This window comes from Aquila chrysaetos, unplaced genomic scaffold (assembly GCF_900496995.4).
Source record: "Aquila chrysaetos chrysaetos unplaced genomic scaffold, bAquChr1.4, whole genome shotgun sequence".
Classification (NCBI taxonomy): domain Eukaryota; kingdom Metazoa; phylum Chordata; class Aves; order Accipitriformes; family Accipitridae; genus Aquila; species Aquila chrysaetos.
In genome coordinates, this window is record NW_024470404.1 from 23,868 (window position 1) to 40,458 (window position 16,591).

At 69.4% G+C, this 16,591-nt stretch overlaps 3 protein-coding genes across 4 annotated transcripts; 1 reads left to right on the plus strand and 2 right to left on the minus strand.

Annotated features, from left to right (window-relative positions):
• Positions 1 to 83: 83 nt before the first annotated feature.
• On the minus strand, positions 84 to 3,207 carry LOC115338397. Its single transcript, XM_041121959.1, has 4 exons — positions 2,681 to 3,207; positions 2,305 to 2,386; positions 1,686 to 1,796; positions 84 to 1,630 (listed from the first exon to the last, which is right to left on the minus strand). The coding sequence occupies exons 1-4, from the start codon at positions 2,974 to 2,976 to the stop codon at positions 1,529 to 1,531; spliced, it is 591 nt and encodes a 196-aa protein (XP_040977893.1). The 5' UTR covers positions 2,977 to 3,207; the 3' UTR covers positions 84 to 1,528.
• Positions 3,208 to 3,335: 128 nt separating this feature from the next.
• On the plus strand, positions 3,336 to 7,893 carry SLC25A11 (solute carrier family 25 member 11). 2 transcript variants are annotated; one of them, XM_030006963.2, is made up of 8 exons: positions 3,336 to 3,548; positions 4,157 to 4,284; positions 5,359 to 5,565; positions 5,681 to 5,771; positions 6,026 to 6,116; positions 6,204 to 6,303; positions 6,399 to 6,450; positions 6,581 to 7,893. In XM_030006963.2, the coding sequence occupies exons 1-8, from the start codon at positions 3,351 to 3,353 to the stop codon at positions 6,734 to 6,736; spliced, it is 1,023 nt and encodes a 340-aa protein (XP_029862823.1). In that variant the 5' UTR covers positions 3,336 to 3,350; the 3' UTR covers positions 6,737 to 7,893. The 2 variants fall into 2 exon arrangements, with proteins under 2 accessions (XP_029862823.1, XP_029862824.1); XM_030006964.1 differs by having other exon boundaries at positions 3,391 to 3,548; positions 4,132 to 4,284.
• A 3,650-nt stretch (positions 7,894 to 11,543) lies between these two features.
• Positions 11,544 to 14,721, minus strand: PSMB6 (proteasome 20S subunit beta 6). The gene is made up of 6 exons (XM_030006983.2): positions 14,583 to 14,721; positions 14,156 to 14,223; positions 13,425 to 13,556; positions 13,211 to 13,340; positions 12,511 to 12,655; positions 11,544 to 11,765 (listed from the first exon to the last, which is right to left on the minus strand). Exons 1-6 carry the CDS (start codon positions 14,682 to 14,684, stop codon positions 11,629 to 11,631), a joined length of 714 nt encoding a protein of 237 aa, XP_029862843.1. The 5' UTR covers positions 14,685 to 14,721; the 3' UTR covers positions 11,544 to 11,628.
• Between the last annotated feature and the right edge of the window lie 1,870 nt (positions 14,722 to 16,591).

Here is a 16,591-nt window from a genome sequence, read left to right on the forward strand (position 1 = left end):
CCAAGGGTGCTGCGCCACACCCCGGGGGCCATAGTCCACTATGGGGCAGGAGCGAAGCCACGTCATTCCCCCCCCCCCCAAACCCCACAGGAGCCGAACTTGGGGGGCAGGGCCTTTATTGGGGGGCACGTTCGGGGGGGGGGGGGGGGGGGAGGCGCCCCCACAGGCTGCAGCTGTGGCAGTGTGGGTCAGCCGGGGGTCCGCGCAGCGGCTGTGGTACGCTACGGGGTGGAAAGAAGCGGGGGGACTAAAAGGGGGGCAGAGGGGAACTTGGGGGGGGCTGGGGCAGACCTGGGGGGGGGGGGTCTCACCGTGGGCACAGGGCAGGACACGCAGACGCCCCCTGGCTGGGAACCCAGGTGTGAGATGGGGGGGTTGTGGGGTGGGAAAACGTGGGGCAGGGATGTGCATGTCTGGGTGGGTCGTGGGGCACAGGGGGTGATGTGGGGCAGGGACCCAGGCACGTAGGCAGGATGTGGGGAGATGTGGGGCAGGGCACCGAGATGTCGGGGTGGGTCACGGAAGGATGTGGGGCAGGGACCCAGGCGTTTGGGGGGGGGGGGGGGTTGGTCTGTGTGTGTGTGTGTGTGTGTGTGTGTGCATGTGTGTGATGTGGGGGAGGGACCCATGTGTCTTGGTGGGGGGGGGGGTGATGTGGGGCAGGCCACGATGTGGGGCAGAGCCCCCAGCACCGGGGTGATGACATGGGGCAGAGACCCAGGTCTCCGGGCAGGCTGTGGGGCAGAAAGGGGGGATGTGGGGCTGGGGATGTGGGGCAGGGACCTGGGCGTCCGGGCGGGGCGGAAGCGGCTCCGGCGCCGTCGAGGCCTTATAAGGGCAGCGACGGCGGCTCCGGCGCTTCCTCCCCCCCCCCGTCCCCCCCCCCCCCCGCGCTGACTCATTCGGGGGGGGGCCGGACGCCTGGGTCCCACGCAGTGGGGAGGGGAGGGGCCCAGACGCGCCCCACGGCGGGAACCCGGGTGTCCGGGTTGCGGCGGCCGTTAGGCCGTGGGGCGGAAGCTGTGGGGTGGAAGGAGCCCAGCCCCCCGCCCCCGTCCAGCTATGGGGGGGACCCAGGTGTTCGGGCCCCCTAACTGCCCCCCCCCATGGGGGTCGCTATGGGGTGTAAGCGGGGCAGGGGATGGGGGAGCTGGTGCTGTGGGGCAGCTACAGGGCAGCTGTGGGGCTGCCGTGGGGCTGGTTGAGCTGTGTGGGGCAGTTATAGGGCAGCTGTGGTTGTGGGGGGCAGGCTCGAGGGCTGGGGGCGGCGGTGAGGCTGGTTGAACCATACGGGCGTGATGTGGGGCAGTACTGGGGCAGCTATAGGGCAGCTATGGGGCTGCCATGGCCAGTGGGGCAGGTTAGAGGGCGGTGGTGGTAGGTGTGGGGGTGGCACGGGGCTGCTGTGGGGCAGCCGTGGCTGCTGGGGCACGTTGGAGGCCAGTGCGGCAGCTATAGGGTGAGGGATGGCTATGGGGCAGCTGTGGGGCAGCTACGGGGGTTGGCTGTAGGGAAGCCGTGGGGCAGGTTAAGGGGTGGCTGTGGGGCGGCCATGGCCAGTGGGGCAGGTTGGAGGGCAGCGGGGCGGCCGTGGGGCTGACTGGCCTGTATGGGAGCGGCATGGCTGTGCCACGGGGCAGCTGTAGGGTGGCCACGGGGTGGCTATGGGACAGCCGTGGGGTGACCGTGGGGCAGAACGTACCTTTCCTGTAGGGAACGTTCGGCAGCTGCTCCCGCCAGAGCGTGGCCGAGGGTCCGGGCAGCCACTGAGCCGTGGCGCCATCACCTGCGGCGCCCTGTCACGGTGTCACAGTGTCACCCTGTCACCAGGTCATAATGTCACCCCGTCACCCTCCCACCCGTGGCACCGATGGCACCTGTGGCACCCTGTCACAGTGTCACCCCGTCACCAGGTCACCTGGTCACGGTGTCACCCCGTCACCCGTGGGTCACCCCATCGCTCGTGGCACCCCATCACGGCATCACCCCACCACCCGCAGTGCCACGCGCATCGCCCATGGGCGCCAGGCGCTGCGTCACCTTGTCACCTGCGGGATGGTGACACCCCGTCACCCCCCACTCCCCCCTTGTCACCCCCCCAGCACCTCAGGGTGGGGTGGGGGACACACACCCCATTTTAGGGACCCCCCCAAAACCCTCAGGGACCCCCCACCCCCCCCCGCAAGACCCCCAAAAACCAGGGGAGGGGCTGGAGGGGACCCCGGTATCCGGGGGGGCACCCCAATATGGGGGGGGGTGTGGTCTAGGGGGGGTCGTGGTGTTTGGGGGGGGGGGGGCACCTACCAGCAGCCCCTGGAGGGGAAGGGGCGGCCCCGAAAAGAGCCGGGAGGTCGGCAAACTCCAGGGAGGTGTTGGGGTCCAGTACCTGCCCAGTAACTCCCAGTCAGGACCAGTCACCGGTACTTGGGGGGGGGTCCCAATGATCCCAGTGCCGACTGATGCACCCCAAAGTACCTCCCAGTGCTCCCCAGTACCTCTCAGTATAACCACAGTGCCTCCCAGCGCTTCCCAGTACACCCACGGTGCCTCCCAGTACCTCTCAGTATACCCACGGTGCCTCCCAGTACCTCCGAGTGCTCCCAGTACCCCCAGGACACCCCTGCATGCCTCCCAGTACCTCCCAGCCTCCCCCAATACCCGCCCCCCATCCAGCGCTCACCGCTCGGATATAGTCCTGGGCAGGCAACACAACGGCGCTGAGCACCAGCGGCGGCTCCGGCACGCGGCGGCTCCGGCACCCGGCGGCATCCCGGGACCGGGACCGGGACCCTCCGGCCGGGCCGAGGCCTTGTCTCGTCTCGTCTCGTCCCCTCCCGTCTCCTCCCGCCGCCGCCTCCTCCTCCTCCTCTCAGAACCGGCGGCCTCGCAAGATGGCGGCGCCCGGTAGGCTCTCGCGAGAGAAGGACAAGACCTCCCTAAAGCCCGCCCACTCCCTAACCAATCCCTGCCAAACATCCTTCCCGCCTAAACACCTCTAGCCAATGAGAGGCGGGAGGGCGGGGAGATGCCCTCAGCGGGGCCACGCCCCTTCCCTTAGACCACGCCTCCCTCGGCGCGGGGCCACGCCCCCGGCGCCTCCCTATTGGACCAAGCTACGCCTTCAGCGTGGGGCTACGCCCCCCTCTTAGCCCACGCCCCCCCGGCTCAGACCACGCCTCCCTCCGCGCTCAGCCACGCCCCCGGCCAGACCGCACCTCCCCTCAGACGACACCCCACCCTCCTTGCGGGGCCACGCCCCCAGAGAGACGACGCCGCGCCCTCAAGGCGAGACCGCGCCCCCTCCTTTGCGCGGCCACGCCTCCCGCCAGCCCCGCGCAGCCGCGTCGCGCATGCGCACACCTTCCCCCCCCTCCCCGAGTCACCTTGGGCCGCCGCCGGCTCCGGACCCCCCCGGGCCCCCCCCGGGTCCTTGTGCCCCCCCCCCCGCCCCGGTACCGGGTCCCGGCCGCGATGGCGGCGACGCCGGCGGCCGAGAGGCCCAAGACCTCCCCGAAGTCGGTCAAGTTTCTCTTCGGCGGCCTGGCCGGGTGAGAGCCCCCCCCCCGGAGCGGGACAACCCCCCGGAAAAAAACCAAAACCGGGACCCCCCCCGGGACCCCCCAACCCCCCTGAGCCTTCCTCAGCCCCCCCCCCGAAGCCCCGAACCCCCCTCCATGTCTCCCCCGACCCCCCCAGTGCCCCCCCAATCCCTTCAGCCCCCCCCACCTCTCCAAAACCCCCTCAGCGCCCTCCATGCCCCCCCAAACCTTTTAGCCCCCCCCCGTGTCCCCCAGATCTCTTCAGCCCCCCCGCTAAATCCCCCCAACCCCCCCCACCTCTCCAAAACGCCCTCAACCCCCCCCCAGCCCCCTCCATGGCCCCCCCCAACCCTTCAGCCTCCCCAAATGCCCCCCCAGTGCCCCCCAAAACCCCTTTAGCCTCTCTAAATCCCCCTTCAGCTCCCCCAAAACCCCTCCGGGCCCCCCCCAAACCTTTTAAATGCCCCCCCCCCCCCCCCCCCGCCCCCAAAACCCCTGCAGGCCCCCCCTACCCCCCCCCAGGCTCCCCGGGGGGGTGTTGCCGGGTGGATTTTGGCCCCCCCCCCAGCTGACACCCCCCCCCCCCCCCCAGGATGGGGGCCACCGTCTTCGTGCAGCCCCTGGACCTGGTGAAGAACCGGATGCAGCTGAGCGGGGAGGGGGCCAAGGGGCGCGAGTACCCCACCAGCCTGCACGCCCTCACCTCCATCCTGCGCCGCGAGGGGCTGCGCGGCATCTACACCGGGTAACGGCCCCCCCCGGGACCCCCGCTAAGCCTCCCGCGGGTCACCCTGGAACCCCCCCCGAACCGCTCGGCGTCACCCAGGACCCTCCTGGGGTCACCCAGACTCCCCTGGGACGCCCCCCCCCCCCCCCCCCCAAACCCGCTGGGACGCACCCGGCCCCCCCCCAGATCTGCCTGGGACCCCCTGGGGTCACTCAGACGCCCCCGGAGTCAGCCAGGACCCCCCCAGGTTCACCCAGACCCCCCCGGGACCCCGTGGGGTCACCCAGTCCTGTGCAGGGTCATGTTGTTCCCCCCCCCCCCCCCCCCCCCCCCCCCAAAACCCCCTGGACCCCCCCCCAGGGTCACCCAGGACCCTCCTGGGGTCACCCTGGCCCCCCCAAGCCCCCCCCGGGGTCACCCAGGGTGACCCAAGGGCGCGGGGATGGTTTTGGGGGTCCTGGGAATGGGGTTGGGGTTTGGGGGGGCCCTGGGGACGGCCTGGGGGGGTGAGGAGGGTGTGGGGGGTCCTGGGGATGTTGGGCGTCCTGGAGATTTTGGGGGGGTCCTGGGGACAACATAGAGGGTGTGAGGTGGGTTTTGGGGGGGTCCTGGGGCTGGTTTTGGGGGTCTTGGAGATGATGTGGGGGTTTGGGGGGGGGTCCTGCAGGGGGTGATGGGGTCCTGGGGCCAGTGCGGGGGTGTGAGGACAGTGGGGGGGGGGGGTCCTAGAGATGGTTTTGGGGGCCCTGGGGCTGATGCCGGGGGGCCTGAGGATGGTGTCGGGGTTTGGGGGGGTCCTGGGGGACAGCACAGGGGGCATGGGGATGGGGGGGGTCCGGGGGTGGTCTAAGGGTTTGGGGGGGCTCCTGGGGCTGGTGTTAGAGTTTGGGGGGGTGTGTGGGGTCCTGAGGATGATGTCGGGGTCCTGGGGGGTCCTGGCTCTGAACTCTGAATTCGGGGTTCCTGGGGCCAGTTTTTCGGGGGGGGGGGGGGCGCGTCTCAGAGGCGCGGTAGGGCTTTCGGAAGATGCCGAGGCCCGGGCTGGGGTCCCGAGGCCACTTTTGGGGTGCCCCCCCCGCTCCCCCCCCCCAGGCTGTCGGCAGGGCTGCTGCGCCAGGCCACCTACACCACCACCCGCCTGGGGATCTACAGCGTCCTGCTGGAGCGCCTGGGGGGGGCCGACGGGACCCCCCCCCCCTTCCTGGCCAAAGCCGCCATCGGCATGACCGCCGGCGCCGCCGGGGCCTTCGTCGGCACGCCCGCCGAGGTCGCCCTCATCCGCATGACGGCCGACGGCAGGTGAACCCCCCCCCCAAAATTTGGAGTGTCCGTCCGCGTCTCGTTCTCATTCCCCCCCCCCCCCCCCCGCCCCGAAATCCGCCTTTTTCACCCCAAACTCGGCCCCGGTTTGCAGGTTGCCCCCCGCCGAGCGGCGCGGTTACCGCAACGTCTTCGACGCGCTGGTGCGGATGGCGAGGGAGGAGGGGGTCGCCACGCTCTGGAGGGTATGGGGGTGCCGGGGGTACCCCAAAATCCCCCCCTCCCCTTATGGCCCCCCCCCCCCCCGACACCCCCCCCTTACCCTATTCCCCCCTCACCCTATTCCCCCCTCCCAGGACCGCACGGAGGGGGAGGAGGGGGTTGCCACGCTCGAGGGGGGGCCCAGGGGAATGTGGGGGTGCAGGGGGGGATATGGGGGTGCAGGGGGAGTACCCTAAACCCCCCCCTTCCTCACTGTGCCCCCCCCCCCCCCCCCCAGGGCTGCATCCCCACCATGGCGCGGGCCGTGGTGGTCAACGCCGCCCAGCTCGCCTCCTACTCCCAATCCAAGCAGTTCCTCCTCGACTCCGGTGAGGCTTGGGGTATGCGGGGGGGGGGTCCCCCAAAATCTGTGACCCACCCACTTATTTTTGGGGTTCTCCCCCCGTCCCCCCCAGGGTATTTCCGCGACGATATCCTCTGCCACTTCTGCGCCAGCATGATCAGCGGGCTGGTCACCACTGCTGCCTCCATGCCCGTCGACATCGTTAAGACCCGGTGGGTAATTAAGGGGAAACACACACCCCCACACCTGTAATTAATTCTGGGGAGGGGACACACCCCAAAATCTCACCCCCAAATTTCCCCGACAGCATCCAAAACATGCGGACAATCGACGGGAAACCCGAATACCGCAACGGGCTGGTGAGCGAGCGGCGGCTTTTGGGGGGGGGGGGGGCGTCCCCTCTTTGAGGGGCGGTGGGCAGGACCCCCAGTGTTTTGGGGGCCCCCCCGACCCCCTCCAACCCTGACACCCCCCCCCCCCCCCCCCCAGGACGTGCTGGTGAAGGTGGTGCGGTACGAGGGGTTCTTCAGCCTCTGGAAGGGTTTTACCCCCTACTACGCCCGGCTGGGCCCCCACACCGTCCTCACCTTCATCTTCCTCGAGCAGATGAACAAGTGGTACAAGAGGCTCTTCCTCAGCGCCTGACCCCCCCCAACCCGAGGGGGGGGCTATGGGGCAGCCCCATAGCCCTATAGGGCAGCCCTATAGGGAGTTATAGGGTGTCTCGCTGTCCCTATAGGGGCTGTGGGGGGTGTTCTCGAGTCCCCCCTGTCTCTCGGGGGGTTGGAGGGGTCCCTGGGGGGGGACGATGCTGTGGGGTGACTCTCTGGCCCCGTGGGGGGGGACTGTGGGGTGGCCCTGGGTCCCCACAGGGGGCTGTGGGGCCGGCCCGGGTCCCTATAGGGGTTGTAGGGTGGCCCCATGGCTGGGGGGGGGGGGGGGGGAGCCTATGGGACGGGGCTGTGGGGTGTCCTCACGTCCCCCAGGGGGGCTATGGGGTGGCCCCACATCCCTGTGGGGCGTCTGTCTGTCCCTGTGGGGGCTATGGGGGGCCGTGGGGCAGCCTTGGGTCCCCTGTGGGGGCTATAGGGTGTCCCCGTGAGGGTTTATGGGGTGTCTGTCTGTCCCTATAGGGGCTGTGGGGCAGCCCCATATCTCCCCCAGGGCTGTGGGGCAGACCCCCGTGTCCCCATAGGGCAGCTGTGGGGTGACTATGGGGTGTGCCCCGCTGCCACGGGGGGCTGTGTGTCGCCCGCCCCATCCCTACAGATCAGTAAAGAAGCTGTTGGTGTCAGCTCCGGAGCCTCCATGGGGTGGGCCCCAAATACTGGGGGGGGGCCCCCAAAAAGCACCCCAGGTCGATGCCCACCCCCCCATCTCCTGTGGGGCTGGATGCCTGGGTCCCCCAACTTGGGGGTCTGGGGGGGGGGCATGGAGCAGTACCTGTTATGGGGCAGCCCCATATCACCCCCCCAATACCTGAGCTTAAGAACCCCGTGGTGCCCCCTCCCCTGTTCTGCCCCACACTTGGGGGGGCCCTAGCCCCCCCCCCCCCCCCCCCCCCGCCTACCACCCCCGGGGTCTGGCGCAGCCAAGGGGTCGTTTTGGGGTTCGGGGCTTTATTGACAGTGAATGTCAAGGTCACTCTGTGGGGCAGGAGCCCCCCCTCCCCCCAACTTCTGCCCCACAGCGGGTTCTCCCCCACTCCCCCAACCATGGGGCGCCCCACGGTCCCCAGGGCCCATCAAGTGCTTCGTTAATGACTCCTTGTTATCAAATAATTAAAGGAAAATCTACAGAGACGGCCTGGAGCGAGAGCAGTGAAGTGGGGGCTGACCCACGGTGGGGGGGACTCCATGGGGGGGTGTGGGTGGGGCCCAGCCCCCACACTGGGGGGACTTGGGGGGGGGGGGGGGGGGGGGTGTGCCCCCTAGCGGGGTCCCCGGGGCTGGCTCTGCCCCGCAGCAGGGGCGGGGGGGGGCGTGGCTCCCACCTGTCCATCACGCCGGGGGAGGGGCGCTGATTGATTGACGGGTGGGCGGGGCGCGGCCGGGGTCACCAGCAGAGGGCGCCGTGACGGGGCAGGGTCACCAAGCACACCCGGCTGCCGCCCCCCGCCCGCGCCAAGGCGAGGAACACCTGGGCGGGGCCACGGCGTCACGTGGCGGGGGGGTCACGTGAAGCGGGGGGTCACGGAGGGGGGACAGGGGGTCGCAGAGGGGGGCCATGTTGAGGGGGAAAAGGGTCACGCGGAGGGGGAGTCGGAGCCGTGCCTGGCTTCAGGAGGTGGGGAGAGGCCGCTGCCCCCCCCCCCCCCCCCCCGGGTCCGGCCTCAGCACCCCCGTCCGCCATTTTGTCCCAGTGGAGTATCTGGCGCAGGCTGAGGAAACGGCCGCGGCCCGCGTCGTCCCGCGCGGCCCGCGTCCCCCCGCGCGGCCCACCCACCCACCCACCCACCCCCGTGTCGCGTCCCGCCACGTCCCCCGTCGTTCGTGCGGGCCGGGACGCGGAGGCGACGCCAGCTCTACCGTCGTCGCCTCCCGTCTCTGCCTCGGCGCCAGCTGGCTGAGCGCCCAGACGTGCGCCGAGGAAGGCGCCAGCCCCCGCGCCCCCCCCCGCGCCCCCCCTCACGTGGACGGGGACGTCGAGGCCGCGGCAGTCGCCCGGTCGATGTCGACGGCGCGGAAGCCGGCGCCGCAGCCGCGGGTGACCTTCAGCCGTCGGCCTTCCTCCACCCTCGCCTCCGCCGGCGGCGGGCGCCGGGGCTGCTCCGCCAAGGGCTGCGGGGACACGGAGGGACGGGGGGTCACGGGGGGGGGGACACGCGGGACAGCGGGACCCACGGAGGGGACACCGGCCCCACGGAGGGCCCCATCGTGCGGGGCACAGGGGGACGCGTGGGGCAGAGGGCCATGTGGGGCTGGCAGATGAGTAACCTACGCGCCCCTTCCTCCTCCTCCTCCCCCCTACGTCCCGCTGCCGGCGACTTCCAGCAGCTCAAAAACGCCGGCGGGGTCCTGGGGGGTGCGGGGCGGGGGGCAGGGAAGGGGTTAAAGGTGACACCCCCCCCCCCCCCCCCCCCCCCCCCCCCCCCCCCCCCCCCCCCCCCAAATATCCCAGTTTTGGGGCCACCACGTCCCCATCGCCGTGCCCCCCCGGGAACCCGCCCGCGGGACCGGGTCACCGCACCGGGGAGCACCAGCCCCCAAACAGGGCTTTTCGACTCCAAAATCGGGGTTTTCAGTCCCCAAACGGGCTTTTCAACCCCAAAACCAGGCTTTACAACCTCAAAACAGGCTTTTCGACCCCCAGACGGGGCTTTTTGACCCCAAAACAACGCTTTTCACCCTCAAAGCAGGGCCCTCAGCCCCCACACCGGGGCTTTTCTCCCCCAAACTGGGGCCCTCGGCTCCCAGAATGGTTTTTTCACCCCAAATCAGAGCTTTTTGCCCCTAAAAAGGGTCTTTTTGCCCCTAACTGGGGCATTTTAACCCCAACCCGGGACTTTGTGCCCCCCAAACTGGGACTTTTTGCTCCAAACCCGGGGCTTTACACCGCCAAACCGCAGCTTTTCAACCCCAAAATGGGGCCCTAGCCCCCCGAACCGGGACTTTTCAGCCCCCAAATTGGGCTTTTCACCCCCCAAACACGGCCCTCAGCCCCCAAACTGGGACTTCACTCCCAAAATGGACTCTTTGTCCCCAAAACAGGGCTTTTTTTCTCCCAACCAGGGGCCTTACACCCCCCAAACCAGGCTTTTCAACCCCCAAATGGGGCCCTCGGCCCCCAAACTGGACGTTTTTGCCACTAAAACAGGTTTTCACCTCCAAAACAGGGCTTTATGACCCCCCGAATGGGGCCCATGGCCCCCAAAATGAGGCTTTTTGACCCCAAACCACCAGAGCCCTCAGCCCCTGAACTGGGACTTTTCACCCCAAACTGGGGCCCTCTGCTCCCAAAATGGGACCTTTCACCCGCAAAATGGGTCTTTGCAGACCCCAAACCACAGCGCTTTACCCCCAGACTGGACTTCTTGCCTCCAAAATGGGGCTTTTTGCTCCCAAACTGGGGCTTTTCACGTCCAAAATGGGGCTTATCACCCCCAAACTGCAGATTTTCGATGCCAAAATGGTGCTCTATGTCCCCAAACCTGGACTTTTTTGCTCCCAAAATGGGGTTTTCACCCTCAAAATGGAGATTTTCACCCCCAAACTGCAGCTTTTTGCCCCAAAAATGGACTTTCTGCCACCAAAAATGGGGCTTTTAGCCCCCAAACCGGGACCCTTGGCCCCCCCAAAAGAGCCTTTTCACCCCCAAAACAGCTTTTTCACCCCAAAACAAGAGGGGGCCAAACCCCAGGAATTCTGGCTGGTGAAGCACTACCCCCCCCAGACTGACTCAAACAAGGTTTTTGGCCCCTGAATATCTCGGTGCCACAATTAGGGCTCGTTAACGGAGGTCATGGGGACGGGGGACGGAGGGGGGGGGGGGGAACGACACACACCCTGCCCCCCAGCCCATGACCCGCTTCCCCAGTGGGTCAAGGGCAGACGGGGGGAGGGTGGAAAAGCCCCCCCGGGATGCAGCCCCCCCTTTCTGGAGCAGTCCCTGGGTGGATGTTTTGGGAGGGGGTCCCCTTAAAGGACACCCCCGCCTGGTGGGAGGGGGACAGGGAGAGGCTGGGGGGCACTGGGAGAGATTGGGGGGTACTGGGAGGTGCTGGAGGGCATGGCAGGCAGTACTGGGGGGCACCGGGTGATGCTGGAGGGCACGGCAGCCAGTACTGGGGGACACCGGGTGCTGCTGGGAGGCACTGGAGGACACCGGAGAGACTACTGGGGGGCACTGGGGTGCACAGAAGGCAGTACTGGGGGACACTGGGAGGCACTGCAGGCAGCACCGGAGGGGGGGGGCCCTGAGGGGATGGGGGGTGTCCCCCTTCACAGCCCCCCCCCCGGGTCCCCCTCTGAGGCCTGCCCCCCCCCCCCCCCCCACTTTCCCCCACTCACCCGCAGGGAGGAGAGGTCGGTATCATCCAACCCGCAGGCGGGAACGGGATCCGCCACGGCTTTGGGGGGCAGGGGGCGGGCCCGTTAAGCCGAGGAGGAACCGGGGACCCCCCCAACACCCCCTCGCCCCCCCCCCCCGGGGGCCGTGAGGGGACGGGCCGGGCCCGGCTGCGGCTCCGCCGCTGACTGGGAGGGCTGGCCACGCCCCCTCCCCTCACGGCGCCACGCCCCCTCCCCTCCGAGCGGCGCGCATGCGCAGTGGGGAAACGGCGGGGACCGGGGGCCGTGCCCCAGCGCGAGACGTTCCCGCCCTTTTCCTGTGGCTCCGCAGCCCGACGACATGAGGGACCCCCCCCCCCCCCATGTCGTGAGAGGGTCTGACAAGAAGGGGGGCACACACAGCCCCCCGCCCCCCCCAGCAGTACACGGGCAGAGGCAATGAGTGCACGGAGCCCTTTATTGCCCCGTACGTCCCCCCGCTGTCGTCGTCGTCCCCGTCGTGTCCCCCCCAGGTCTGGGGGTGTCCCCTCAGGCGGGGGGGCCGCCGTCGCCCCCCGGCAGGTCGGGGCCGGCCAGGACCCTGCGCTCCACCCCGGCCTGGGTGATGGCCGCCAGCCGGATGACCCCCCCGCTCGAGCCGTCCCTCGCCATCGCCAGTGCCAGCGCTGGGGGGGGGGGAGAGACAGACGCACGGTCCTCAGACCCCCCCCCCGTGTTCCCCTGTCCCCCCCAAAACACCCTGGCCCTGGCCCCCCCAGACCCCTGGGACCCCCCCCAAACCCCTCTGTGCCCCCCACCCCCCCCGTCACCCCCAAACCCCTCCATCCCCTTCCCCAGCTCCTCCCCAAGCCCCCCTGGGACCCCCCTAACCCCCCATGCCCCCCCCCCCGAAAATCTGCCTCCCAGCCCCATGCCCCCCCAAACCCCACCATATGCCCCTCTAAACCCACTTCTGCCCTTCCCCCCAGCTCCACCAACCCCCCCCCATGCCCCCCTCAAGCCCCTCTGGGACTCCCCCAGGACCCCCCAAACCCCACCATGTCCCCCCAACCCCCCACCATGCCCCCCTCAAGCCCCTCTGGGACTCCCCCAGGACCCCCCAAACCCCACCATGTCCCCCCAAACCCCCCCCATGCCCCCCTCAAGCCCCTCTGGGACTCCCCCAGGACCCCCCAAACCCCACCATGTCCCCCCAAACCCCCCCCATGCCCCCCTCAAGCCCCTCTGGGACTCCCCCAGGACCCCCCAAACCCCACCATGTCCCCCCAAACCCCCCCCATGCCCCCCTCAAGCCCCTCTGGGACTCCCCCAGGACCCCCCAAACCCCACCATGTCCCCCCAAACCCCACCATGTCCCCCTCTAAACCCACTTCTCCCCTTCCCCAGCCCCCCCAACCCCCCCAAACCCACCACGGGCGACAAACTCCTGGCACTGGGGGCGGCTCATCCCGGGGCGGAAGGCGGCATCCAGGAACCCATAGATGTAGGAGCTGCCCGACCCCCCCACGGCAAAGGGCTGCCGCAGGAGGAGCCCCCCCATTGGCACCACATAGACCTGGGGGGCACAGAGGGTGGTCAGGGGGGTCTATGGGGCAGAGAGGGGGGGGCTATGGGGCAGGGGAACGCAGGAGGAGCCCCCCATCAGCACCACATACATTTTAGGGGGGGTTGGGGGGGGCTATGGGGCAGAGAGGGGGATGCTATGGGGTTCAAAGGGGATGCTGTGGGGCAGAGGGATACGCTATGGGGCAGACGGAGATGTTACAAGGTAGGGGGGATGCTGTGGGGCTGAGAGGTATGTAAAGCTGAAGGGAGTGCTACAGGGTAGAAGGGGGGATGTCATGGGGCAGAAGGCCCTGTGCTGCGGGGCAGAGCAAAAGATGCTAGGCGGCAAAAGGAGATGCTGTAGTGCAGAGTGAAATGGTATAGGGCAGAAAAGAAACCTATGGGACAGAGGAGAGAGCTATGGGGCGGAGAAAGGAATGCTAGGAGGCAGAACGTGACGTTTTAGGGCAGAGTGAGACACCGTACGGTAGAAAAGGTGATGCTATAGGACAGAAAACAATACTATGGGGCAGAAGAGAGTGCTACGGGGCAGAGGCCCCCCCACCTGCCCCCCCCGGCGTGGGTCCCAGCCAGCCACGATGATGCCGGCGCTGAGCTCCTCCCGGTAACGGTAACAGGTTTGTTGGAAGAGACGAGCGGCCGTCCGCACCCGGGGCGGCTCCTCCAGCTCCACGCTGTGGGGCAGGGAGAACGTGTGGGCTGAGACCCGCGGCGCCTGACCCGCACCTCCTCCCTGCCCCACAGATCGCGGCGCGTACCTGTGAAAGGCCAGCTGATAGGCCACGGCGTCGGCCACCGCCTGCGTGTCGGCGGCGGAGCCCGAGCGGCAGCAGAAGATGCGGTCGTGGACGGGGGTCAGCTTGTCCGTCACGCGGTTGGCAACGTACGACCTGCGGTGACATCGCGGCGACATCGTGGCGACTGCCACGACAGCCCCGCCCCACGCCAACCTGCCCCAGAACCCCCCCTACGGTTTTTGGGGGGGGGGATCCCAGCAGTGACAACACGGGTGACAGGCACCGGGTGACAACCCCGTGACGGGGGTCCCGGTGGTCTGCAAGTGACATCGTAGCGACGTCACGGGCGGCACCGGGGTGACAAGCCCCGTGAGGAGGGACCGGGTGACAACCGCCTCGCCGTGACAACAGAGGGTTCAGGGACACCCTGTGACACCCCAGGACCACCCCTACAGGGCGGCGGTGACATCAGGGTGATGTCAGGTGCCATCACGGTGACAGGCGCTGGGTGACAACGGCGTGACAGGCGTCACGGTGACAACAGAGGGTCTGGGGACAACGGGTGGCACCTGGGACCCCCTGCAAGGGTTCGGGGGGGGTGACATCACGGTGACATCATGCTGACAGGCTGCCTGCAACAACCCCGGTGACACCCCCAGGCCTGGGGACACCTGGCGACCACCCCCACTGCCGCCGGCCCCACAGCCCCCCGCGGTGACATCACCGATGACATCACCAGCGGCGCCCCTCACCCGGTGGTGGTGCGGGAGTCAGCCCCGATGACGACGCCCCCGTCGAACTCCACGGCCATGATGGTGGTCTGGGGAGAGGGGCTGCGCTGAGGGGGGGGGACCCTCTGCCCCATAACCCCCGCCCCAGCCCCCAGCGGGCTTCCTTCTGCCCCATAACCCCCCTCCTGCCCCACAACTCCCCCCAGCACCATAACTTACCCCCCCAGCCGCTCAGAGGGGACCCTCCTGCCCCACATCCCCCACTCCAGCCCTCTATGGGGAACCCTCTGCCCCGTAACCAGTCCCAGCCCCTCTGGGAGCGCCTTCAGCCCCACAGCCCCCCCCCAGCCCCGTAACCCACCCCCCCACGGGGCTCCCTTCTACCCCATAACACCCACCAGACCCCCAGGGGGGTGCCGCTGCCCGACAAGCCCCCAGCCCCACTCACGCCGGTGCTGACGGGCTCCGACGTCCACTCCCGCTGCGGCCCCGCGGGGCACGGCCCGGCCCAAGGCTCCGCCGCAGCCGCCCGCACAGTCACCGCCGCCATCTTCCTCCACGCTTTGCAGCGCGACGGCTGCTTGAACGGCTCGGCGCTTTACGGCAGCGTGGCAGGCAGGACGGATCGCGCTCGCCGCGCTTTCCGGCAGCGTGGCAGGCGCGTCGAAAACCTCCCGCCGCAATTGACGGCGGCGTGGCGAGTGCCGTTTCACGACGACGGGACGCCGCGCTTTCCGGCAGCGTGGCAGGCGCGTCGAAAACCTCCCGCCGCGCTTTACGGCGGCGTGGCGAGTGCCGTTTCACGACGACGGGACGCCGCGCTTTGCGGCAGCGTGGCAGGCGCGTCGAAAACCTCCCGCCGCGCTTTACGGCGGCGTGGCGAGTGCCGTTTCACGACGACGGGACGCCGCGCTTTGCGGCAGCGTGGCAGGCGAGTCGAAAACCGCCCGCCGCGCTTTACGGCGGCGTGGCGAGTGCCGTTTCACGACGACGGGACGCCGCGCTTTGCGGCAGCGTGGCAGGCGCGTCGAAAACCGCCCGCCGCGCTTTACGGCGGCGTGGCGAGTGCCGTTTCACGACGACGGGACGCCGCGCTTTGCGGCAGCGTGGCAGGCGCGTCGAAAACCTGCCGCCGCGCTTTACGGCGGCGTGGCGAGTGCCGTTTCACGACGACGGGACGCCGCGCTTTGCGGCAGCGTGGCAGGCGCGTCGAAAACCGACCGCCGCGCTTTACGGCGGGGTGGCACCCGCCGTTTCACGACGACGGGACGCCGCGCTTTGCGGCAGCGTGGCAGGCGCGTCGAAAACCGGTCGCCGCGCTTTACGGCGGCGTGGCGAGTGCCGTTTCACGACGACGGGACGCCGCGCTTTGCGGCAGCGTGGCAGGCGCGTCGAAAACCGGTCGCCGCGCTTTACGGCGGCGTGGCGAGTGCCGTTTCACGACGACGGGACGCCGCGCTTTCCGGCAGCGTGGCAGGCGCGTCGAAAACCGCCCGCCGCGCTTTACGGCGGCGTGGCGAGTGCCGTTTCACGACGACGGGACGCCGCGCTTTGCGGCAGCGTGGCAGGCGCGTCGAAAACCGGTCGCCGCGCTTTACGGCGGCGTGGCGAGTGCCGTTTCACGACGACGGGACGCCGCGCTTTGCGGCAGCGTGGCAGGCGCGTCGAAAACCGGTCGCCGCGCTTTACGGCGGCGTGGCGAGTGCCGTTTCACGACGACGGGACGCCGCGCTTTCCGGCAGCGTGGCAGGCGCGTCGAAAACCGCCCGCCGGGCTTTACGGCGGCGTGGCACCCGCCGTTTCACGACGACGGGACGCCGCGCTTTGCGGCAGCGTGGCAGGCGCGTCGAAAACCTCCCGCCGCGCTTTACGGCGGCGTGGCGAGTGCCGTTTCACGACGACGGGACGCCGCGCTTTGCGGCAGCGTGGCAGGCGCGTCGAAAACCGCCCGCCGCGCTTTACGGCGGCGTGGCGAGTGCCGTTTCACGACGAGGGGACGCCGCGCTTTCCGGCAGCGTGGCAGGCGCGTCGAAAACCGCCCGCCGCGCTTTACGGCGGCGTGGCGAGTGCCGTTTCACGACGACGGGACGCCGCGCTTTGCGGCAGCGTGGCAGGCGCGTCGAAAACCGGTCGCCGCGCTTTACGGCGGCGTGGCGAGTGCCGTTTCACGACGACGGGACGCCGCGCTTTGCGGCAGCGTGGCAGGCGCGTCGAAAACCGGTCGCCGCGCTTTACGGCGGCGTGGCGAGTGCCGTTTCACGACGACGGGACGCCGCGCTTTCCGGCAGCGTGGCAGGCGCGTCGAAAACCGCCCGCCGGGCTTTACGGCGGCGTGGCACCCGCCGTTTCACGACGACGGGACGCCGCGCTTTGCGGCAGCGTGGCAGGCGCGTCGAAAACCTCCCGCCGCGCTTTACGGCGGCGTGGCACCCGCCGTTTCACGACGACGGGACGCCG

Bases quoted from the DNA above. Each gene is read 5' to 3' on its own strand.
- LOC115338397 (XM_041121959.1), bottom strand. From the start codon at position 2,976: ATGTTTGGCAGGGATTGGTTAGGGAGTGGGCGGGCTTTAGGGAGGTCT. The intron at 2,387-2,680 runs GTGAGCGCTGGA...GTTACTGGGCAG, and splicing joins CCCAGGACTATATCCGAGCG to GTACTGGACCCCAACACCTC. The intron at 1,797-2,304 runs GTAGGTGCCCCC...ACACCGTGACAG, and splicing joins TTCCCCTCCAGGGGCTGCTG to GGCGCCGCAGGTGATGGCGC.
- SLC25A11 (XM_030006963.2), top strand. From the start codon at position 3,351: ATGCGCACACCTTCCCCCCCCTCCCCGAGTCACCTTGGGCCGCCGCCG. The intron at 3,549-4,156 runs GTGAGAGCCCCC...GTCTTCGTGCAG, and splicing joins CTCTTCGGCGGCCTGGCCGG to CCCCTGGACCTGGTGAAGAA. The intron at 6,304-6,398 runs GTGGGTAATTAA...TTTCCCCGACAG, and splicing joins GTCGACATCGTTAAGACCCG to CATCCAAAACATGCGGACAA.
- PSMB6 (XM_030006983.2), bottom strand. From the start codon at position 14,684: ATGGCGGCGGTGACTGTGCGGGCGGCTGCGGCGGAGCCTTGGGCCGGG. The intron at 13,341-13,424 runs GTACGCGCCGCG...CCTGCCCCACAG, and splicing joins TATCAGCTGGCCTTTCACAG to CGTGGAGCTGGAGGAGCCGC. The intron at 12,656-13,210 runs GTGGGGGGGCCT...TGTGCCCCCCAG, and splicing joins ACCCACGCCGGGGGGGGCAG to GTCTATGTGGTGCCAATGGG.